Source organism: Leopardus geoffroyi, chromosome A1, assembly GCF_018350155.1.
Source record: "Leopardus geoffroyi isolate Oge1 chromosome A1, O.geoffroyi_Oge1_pat1.0, whole genome shotgun sequence".
Taxonomy (NCBI): domain Eukaryota; kingdom Metazoa; phylum Chordata; class Mammalia; order Carnivora; family Felidae; genus Leopardus; species Leopardus geoffroyi.
The window spans coordinates 177120641-177129801 of record NC_059326.1 but is presented as its reverse complement, the minus strand read 5'-3'; the positions used below and the strand labels follow the sequence as shown (position 1 = coordinate 177129801).

At 40.8% G+C, this 9161-nt stretch overlaps 1 protein-coding gene across 2 annotated transcripts in view; it reads right to left on the bottom strand.

Moving 5' to 3' along the window:
• Window positions 1–2739: 2739 nt before the first annotated feature.
• The window catches only part of UBTD2 (ubiquitin domain containing 2), a 65477-nt gene continuing 59055 nt past the window's right edge, over window positions 2740–9161 (bottom strand). For both annotated transcript variants that reach the window (XM_045501408.1, XM_045501418.1), the window contains exon 3: window positions 2740–5235. In XM_045501408.1, coding sequence (XP_045357364.1) covers window positions 4838–5235 — 398 coding nt within the window. In that variant the 3' untranslated portion in view covers window positions 2740–4837. The remainder of the gene's footprint in view (window positions 5236–9161) is intronic.

Genomic DNA, 9161 nt, shown 5'->3' with positions numbered 1-9161 from the left:
ACTGAGCCACCCAGGCACCCCACGCAACTGACTTTTGATACCAGCTCTGGTCATGATTTCATGGTTCGTGGGATTGAGCCTGGCGTCAGGTTCTGCACCGTGTGTGGAGCCAGTTTAGGATTCTCCCTCCCTCTCTCTCTGCCACCCTGCCCCCCGCTCATGTACATACACACCCTAACAAACTTAAAAAGCCATAAAATAAGAGTGATTTTTCCCACATCAATGGGAAAAAGAACAATGAAAATTATTCAGTAAGTAGTATCAGGAAAAGTGGGATTAACTAGCTACCTACAAAAACAAAGAGATAAATCTGGGCAGGTACTATATTCCTTGCACCAAAATAATTCCAGATAATGAAACCATAAAACATATTAAAAACATGAGAAAAAAACTTTTATAATCCAGGTGGGTAATACCTTTTGAAGTAAAGAAGAAAACCCAGAAGCCATAAAACACAAGACTGATAGATCCAACCAAGGAAAACTTAAAATTTGTGCATGGTAAATTACCCAAACCAAAAACAAATGGTAATACAGGATAGAAAATGACTAATTTCCTTAATATTTACAAATCAAGAGGATAAGGACCAAAATGCACCAGAAATATGAGCAAACAGACAATTTGCAGGGGGGAAAAAAAGGCCTAGAGTAAAATGCTAAACTTCAAAGAAAATATACAAAGTAGGACCGCAGGACACAGATTTTCACTTAGATTGTCAACGATCAAAATGTTGGTTAGGGTATATAGGAAAACAAAAGCAGTCATATTGCTCTAGTGTTAAACTGGTAAAATCTACTTGGAGGGCAATTGTGCTTCTACTCTCTAAATGTACAGACTCTTCGATCTAGCAATTCTCTCTTCAGGAGTGCATTCTATAGACATACATAGGCACCAAGACATAACTATAGAGAAGGACATTTCACGACAGCATGGTTTACAGCAGCAAGATTGCAAATAGCCAAACTGACCAAATTTAGTCTGAAATAACTGGTACCCCAGACAGTAGAGTAAGAGGGATGATGCAGATCCAAGATTAATCATTTTAAAGAGTAATCAAGGTGCAGAATAGTATATGTATTTATGCATATTTACAGAAAAAACAGGGTAGGGTGGGTGAATGTATTCAAGGTACACCAGAACAGTGGTTCTCACGGTGTGAATCTCAACCAGCAACAATAGCACCTGGGAATGTTCAGAAAACCAAATTACTGTGGCCCCACTCAGACCTAATGTGGAACTCGCAAGAGAAAAGTCCAGCAATGTGTGTCTTAATATGCCTTCTAGGTAATTCTAAAAAAATTTTTTAATGTTTTTATTTATTTTAAAAAAAAATTTTTTTTTCCAATGTTTATTTATTTTTGGGACAGAGAGAGACAGAGCATGAACGGGGGAGGCGGAGAGAGAGAGGGAGACACAGAATCGGAAACAGGCTCCAGGCTCCGAGCCATCAGCCCAGAGCCCGACGCGGGGCCCGAACTCCCGGACCGCGAGATCGTGACCTGGCTGAAGTCGGACGCCCAACCGACTGCGCCACCCAGGTGCCCCTGTTTTTATTTATTTTTGAGACAGAAAGAGAGCATGAGCAGGGGAGGGGCAGAGAGAGAGGGAGACACAGAATCTGAAACAGGCTCCAGGCTCCAAGCTGTCAGCACAGAGCCTGACTCAGGGCTCAAACTCACGGACCGTAAGATCATGACCTGAGCCGAAGTCGGAAGCCCAAATGACCGAGCCACCCAGGCACCCTGCCTTCTAGGTAATTCTGATGCATGCTCAAGTTGAGGAACTGCTGTGATAGAGCATCTTTAAAGATACCCAGAAGAGTGGTAAGAGTTGTTATATCTAGGGAATGGATAGATTACTTTGGTATGTTTGGATTTCCCCTCCATGTGTATTTATCACCTATTTTGAATAAAAGATTAATTGGGGTGCCTGGTATTAGGGGCACCTGGGTGGCCTGGTTGGTTAAGCGTAGGACTTTAGCTCAGGTCATGATCTTATGGTTCATGGGTTTGAGCCCCGTGTCGGGTTCTGTGCTGACAGCTCAGAGCCTGGAGCCTGCTTCAGATTCTGTGTCTCCCTCTCTCTCTCTGCTCCTCCCATGGTTGTGCTCTGTCTCTCTCAAAAATAAATAAACATTAAAAAATTAAAAAATAAAATAATTATCAAAACCTGCCACTTTGATGCAAACGGGTAAGAAAGTTCACTGTTTCTAGAAAACGGAATTATGAGTTCTGAATTATGACTCAAAAAAACAAAACCAAACACAAAAACAAAACAAAAAAACAGCAGCAGCAGCTGGGGCGCCTGGGTGGCTCAGTCAGTTGAGTATCTGACTCTTGATTTCGGCTCAGGTCACAATCCCAGGGTCATGGAAACAAGCCACGTGTCAGGCTCTGCTACTCTGCACTGAGCATGGAGGCTGCTTAAGATTCTCTCTCTTTGCCCTTCTCCCCTACTCACACTCTAGCTCTAAAAGAGAGGAAAAAAAAAAAACAAAAAAACAAAACACAACAGCCTACTTTAGACCAAGATTTCAACGTGAAAGATAAAGCATATCTATAAATGACCATGTATGGTTTGGCATAGCAGAGCCAAAGTCTGGTGATAATGAACTTGTTATTTATTGAGGTAAGGTTTTTCAAAAGAAGAAAAACCTTCTTAGAGGTTTCATTAGAATGAGGCAGATTACCCTTCTGTAGAGAATAACAAAAACCCAGAATAAAAGCCAAGACAAAGAGAAAAATTGAATCTTTTTTTTTTTTTAAAAAAAGCACAAAAACCCTACATACTAAAATTGTACACATCAAGTATTGGTCCAATCTTATATCAATCTATTTACATTAAACAGCACCATGGTTTTCTCATCCAGGTTAGTTAAACATGCCCAGAAAATTGTTATGCAAAGTATATTTTCCTTTAAAACAAAATAAATTCTTGAGAGCTCAAATTCTAAACAAACAAGAAAACTTCTTACCAACCATAGATTATTGATGATATCACCCAACGTAACTTAAGAAAAATAGGTTTGAACACTTTTCCAGTTGTCTGACTTTGAGAGATGTTGCTATTAGTCAATGTGGCACACAAATGACAACGAAACTCTTCGATGACAGGGCGTTACAGTCAAATACCCTCAAACCTCTACCTTCAAATATCAAAATACTCCTTCGGAATGAACGCTGCTATTGTCTCTTGAATTTAGATTCAATTATTAGCAATCCTAAATTAAATGTAGCCACAATCTTTAAGATGATTGCATAAAGAAAGGGAAGTAAAGCTCTCAGAAACAGAAGTTACAATTACAGATATTATATCTAATCAGGCTATAGGAAATTTAATGCCATTTTAAACTTTACATTGAATTAGCAGTTTCATTTTGCCATTAAAATTAATAAGAATAGTGCTTCTCATCCAAATAGGTGTGGAGGTCTGATCATTTTCCAGGGAGAGCAGTATAAGCACCTTCCTGCCTCTACCTTGCCATCTCACCGAGGCTCGGGGCTACAGTGATTATGGGATAGCCCCCTTCTCATTTGTGGAACTTTGAAAAGGCTCCAAATTAAATATAACCCTTGGCAGCTTTATTCCAGTCATAGTATGAGAGAATCAGGCACTCTCATCAGATTTTTTTGTCTTCTAATCTAATCTGCAGATGGTTCTTAACTGGACTCTTTGCTAGGAAAGATGAGAGAGGAAAATTGTCATCCACCACAAGTAGAGGTAACAGTGAACTGGAAAGCACTAACATATAAAGCAATATTTCATCATTTGGTCTCACTGCTGATGTTTAAGCGATGTCCGTAAACATACTAGTAAATTAGGAGTTGAAATTTTCTCTTAAAGACTGAAAATAGGCACAATTCTCCCAGGCACAGATACAATGGGTTTTCCTTACACCCTTCCTGCAGAGTGGGGGAGAAGAGAGAATTTACCTTATTGTCTTATAGTGGGAACACTTGCCCTTGATTCCTTGCATTCCCTGGCCCAGTGCATTTGGGGGAACATGCTGAAAAGTCCCAAGCACAGTAGGTAGATGAATTGAAGGTATTACATTGTAGTGACCTTCTAAGCCTGGATATAAAAACAGCTTCATCATAGAGACATTTCAAAATATCTATGCAGCAAATGGACAAGTGACTTTTCAAGTGAGTATCAGCTGAAAATCAGAGATCTGACCGCACTAAATTATTGCCTAGTGTTCCAGAAGGGTGCCTGCCACCAATGTGTTGGAAGGCACCAAAATTTAGTGTGAATGTAAATAAGGAGCTCAAGATAGGGGGTTGGGGAAAGCAATACTAAAACACAATTTGCCAGTCTCTACTCCTTTATGGCTAAATACTATTGAGCAAAGAATCAAGACCAGAATAGAAGTGAACCTTGAATACTGCTCTTTTCAGTTTCCATTTTAAAAAGCTCAAGTTTTTTAACTGTTATTGATGATTTCTTGAATCTATTTTTTTTTTTTTTTGATTCTGTATTCACAAGGTGCTTGGTGCTGTTCTTCATGGACATAACATTCTATTTACAGTCCAAATTGTTTAAATACAGTCATTACATTGTTGTTGGCTATTTTAAAATAAATGGTTATCTATTTTTTAACTGCCTTACAAATTAGAAACTGTAATTACATGAGTCTCAAAGGCTGGCTCTTTGTGTTTTATTAATTATTTTTGTTGGTCTCCATCACAGATGGAATTTTTCACTGGTAATTCCTCAGAACTAAATCCATTCATACGGAATTCAGAGCAGTGAAAATAAATTTCACGCCATAGAGTAGGAAATGACAACAACAATAAAAAGGGGCGGGAGGGATCTGGGGACCAGCCAATAGGACCAATCAGTTCTCCACTGGTGTTGGGTTTTGCAAAGGCTGGCTCATTATAACCTGTACAACATAGTCCTTTGGGATCTTCAGCTCTTCCAACTTCATTTTGTCGGTGAGAGGTCTGCCAGAAAAGAACCATCGCTGACTACTCGGTTCCACTCCTTCTGCTGCATGTAGCCTCCTCTTCATGTGGTATACCGTGTCTGTGCTGCGGACCACAAGTTTGAGGTCTTTGCCTGTGGAAAGGCGCAAACGGAGCTGACATTCGTATCCAGAATTAGGTGGTGGCTCAGGAATATCCAGAGTCTCTATGTCGCTCTTTTCCTCAATCATGTTGATTGGTGGTGCCAAGCAATAGACTGGAAGCTGGTATCTGTTTCCCAGTTCATCATAGCACTCTGTAAGTGCACCTTCAAAAAGAGAAGATATGAGTAAGAGTTTCAGCTCAATGAATGCATTTTTATTTATACCCTGCAAAATGCTTAAGCCTCTTGCTAGCTTGCCACTGTAGAGGAGAAAAAATATATAAAGCCAATCACTGCCAGCTGCTCATCAAAGATCATCATGAAGGCCCATGGCCAATTATTTGGTCTTAACCTTACCTTAACCAGGACCCTAGCCCCTTACCCCCACGTTTTCTAAGCCATTTCGTACCTAATTCACACTTTCATTAAAAGAGGATAAAGGAAAAGAGGGGCACCTGGGTTGCTCAGTCGGTTAAGCATCCAACTCTTGATTTCAGCTCAGGTCATGATCTCACGATTTGTAAGATCGAGCCCTGCATCAAGCTCCTTGCTGACAGCATGGAACCTGCTTGGGGTTCTCCCTCTCCGTCTCTCTCTTTGCCCCTCCTCCACTGGTGCTTGCTTTCTCGCTCTCAAAATAAATAAACTTAAAAAAAAAGATAAAGGAAAAAAAAGCACACAGAATCCAAATTTACTAATATTATTAGTGTTTGGACCAAGTTAAGGGGATATTCAAATTGTGCTGGGATATCTTTTAAAGAAATAAATCAGCGACCTTAACAACAACCAAAAAAGCAAAAAACAGATCTCTAAACCCAATTCACCCCAACACAGTGTTCCAGAGCAGTTCCCTCAGTGCCTCAACTTCCTAAATACTTAGCCAAAAGTCCTTCGTCAAAGACACCACAAACTGGAGATGATGAGCTTACCAGCTGCTCTGGCTCCTGGCTTATAGATGAACCTCATTTGCACAATCACCACAAAAATGACTGAGGGGTTTTATTTAACCCCAATTAGTTAATCTGTTACAGAGAAGTTATGGGTTGAAAAGGAAGAACAAAAGGGGTAAGAAGTTTATAACCAGATAGCTCAGGGGAGAGAAAAAAATCATTTATGGTTTAGAAGGAGGTATTAATGGCTGATTTCTTTATAAAGCATAAATTGCATTATAATTACCAGGACTTCCCCTGGGAAGCTTGAAAGAATACATACTGAATGTTTTCTTACAAGGTTATTCATATCACGTCCTTTGTTCAAACTGGAACATTAATGTCAGCTGATTATCAATTTGGATAAAAAATAAAAACATCTACCATATTCAAAACACACAGGCTGGGGCGCCTGGGTGGCACAGTCGGTTAAGCGTCCGACTTCAGCCAGGTCACGATCTCGCGGTCCGTGAGTTCGAGCCCCGCGTCAGGCTCTGGGCTGACGGCTCAGAGCCTGGAGCCTGCTTCCGATTCTGTGTCTCCCTCTCTCTCTGCCCCTCCCCCGTCCATGCTCTGTCTCTCTCTGTCCCAAAAATAAATAAACGTTAAAAAAAAAAAAAAGAAAAAAAAAAAAAACACACACACAGGCTAATGAGAATGGGGTTGGGACACTGAGAAATACTTATTAATGAACAAATAAGTCAATGAACTGAACTTTGTGGCCACTATCAATAGGCTGAAAATATAAGGCATCCAAAATGAGACTGGAACAGTCACCAGCCCACCATGGCTTCTGTCTTCTAAATTACATGAAAACGGGCTGGGTGAGAATTCAGTCACCAAGCATAACACACGTGAATCTCCCCTTTCCTCTGTGTTTAAATTTTTTTTTTTTAATGTTTATTTATTTTTGAGAGAGAGAGAGAGAGAGAGACAGAGCATGAGCGGGGGAGGGGCAGAGAGAGAGGGAGACACAGAATCCGAAGCAGGCTCCAGGCTCTGAGCTGTCAGCACAGAGCCCGACGCGGGGCTCGAACTCACCAACCGCGAGATCATGACCTGAGCCGAAGTCGGATGCTCAAGTGACTGAGCCACCCAAGTGCCCCTGTGTTTAAAGATATCATTCAGCCTCTGTGTTGTTCACTAATTAATGCGAATGCTAGGACATTGCAGAAATGGATACACTTCAAGCACAGTTGCAGTACCAACACTATTTATAAATAATGGTAGAGTCAGTTGTGCAAACTTCACTATTTATATAGCCTAGTCCTGAGGCAAAGAAATCTACTAGTGTCTTCCAGCTGGGCTGGCCACCAGGAGAACTAGGAGAGAGAACATGGAGAGTTCACTAAAGACCCATCACCTCTATTAAGGAAACACCTCAGATATATATCCCACTGATATTGCTGGGGAGGGGGGGGGGGTCAGTATGGTCAGCCTAAGTACCAGAGCATATCTACATAATTGTTCTGCTAGAAAAACATTCTTTTAGAGAAGCACCATTCCAAATCATTACCTTTGAAATCTAGAGACCAAGATGAAACTCCCAGCCTTGCTATTAACTAGCTGTGCAACCTTAAGCAATATTCTTTAACCTGAAATACGCTTCTCACTCAGCAAAATGAGGCAGGAGAAAATCTCTAAAGTGGTTTCCAGGTTTGCATGTGCTGCTTTGTCGTCAGTGCCATGACAGATATAAAATAGCAGGTCTGCAAACAAAAGCAGTCAAATGGCAAGCAGAACCATGTCCAGACTGAAAGACAGCTCTTTAGAAAAGGACTAGAGATGTCATAGCAGCTTTTGTACATTGCTACAACAGGAGTGCATGCCAATCTCAAAACAAACATACAATCAAATAGGTACTTTGGCTCTTTTTACATCTGAATGCCCCTATGCCATAGATAGCAGGCTTCTCTCTTTTTTTAAACGTTTATTTATTTTTGAGAGAGAGAGAGAGAGAGAGAGACAGAGCATGAGTGGGGGAGGGGAAGAGAGAGAGGGAGACACAGAATCCGAAGCAGGTTCCAGGCTCCAAGCTGTCAGTACAGAGTCCGATGTGGGGCTTGAACTCACTCATGGACAGCGAGATCATGACCTGAGCCGAAGTCGGATGCTCAACCAACTGGGCCACCCAGGCGCCCCTTCTCTCTTTTTCTTAAAACTAATTTCAGGGGCACTTGGGTGGCACAGTCAGTTGAGCGTCCGACTCTTGGTCTCCGCTCAGGTCGTGATCTCACGGTTTGTGGGTTCAAGTCCCAAATTGGGCTCTGCACTGATGGCATGGAGTCTGCTTGGGATTCTGTCTCTCCTCCTCTCTGCCCCTTCTCTGCTTGTGTCAGTTTGGTCAAAGTAAATAAATAAACTTAAAAAAACAAAATTAAAAAAACAAAATGCTAATTTCAGGCATCTTCTGCCAATTCATTCACTCATTTCTCTCCCTCCCCCACCTTTTTAAGATAATATCATAAAGGAAGAGATTTTATTTATTTATTTATTTTTAAAGTACACTCTACCCCCAATGTGGGGCTCAGATTCACAGTCCTAAGATCAAGAGTTGCATGCTTTATTGACTGAGCCAGACAGGTGCCCCTGGAATGCAGTCTTCCCTTCAGCCCTTCAGCCCAACAAGTCAGAAATTCAGTTTTCAGACTTAAATCGGTGAGAATAAAAATTCCATGGAAGTGATGCCAGTAGATGGCACATCTTCTTATTCTAGCTCAGGCAGCACTCATGTCTATGATGCTGGAAATAAGCTATCCAGACTACGTATTGCTTAGCTTCCATATTTTAATATTTTGGGAAAGGTAACTTGCATTTCGTTAACATGAAGTTTTCTGATTTACTCTTTTCCTCACTTTTGTCAAATTATAATCTGAGTTACAAACATGCTCTAAATAACTAAATAGGGGAAGTCAGATACGATTTTGTTACACTTTAAGCTATAGTTTTATTGGTTATTTTCTCCCCAAATATCTGGGATCATAAGTTATCATTAAAAACAATCATTGCTGACAATATATATAGCCCACAGCTGAATATTACCCCAGAATTACCTGCTCAGAGCAGAATGCCTTCTCTGTAGGCCCAGAGTTTTGAACAATACACTCCCAATCCTCCATTGTTTATTAGCCCTAAATCTCTACACTAAAGACAAACTGCTCT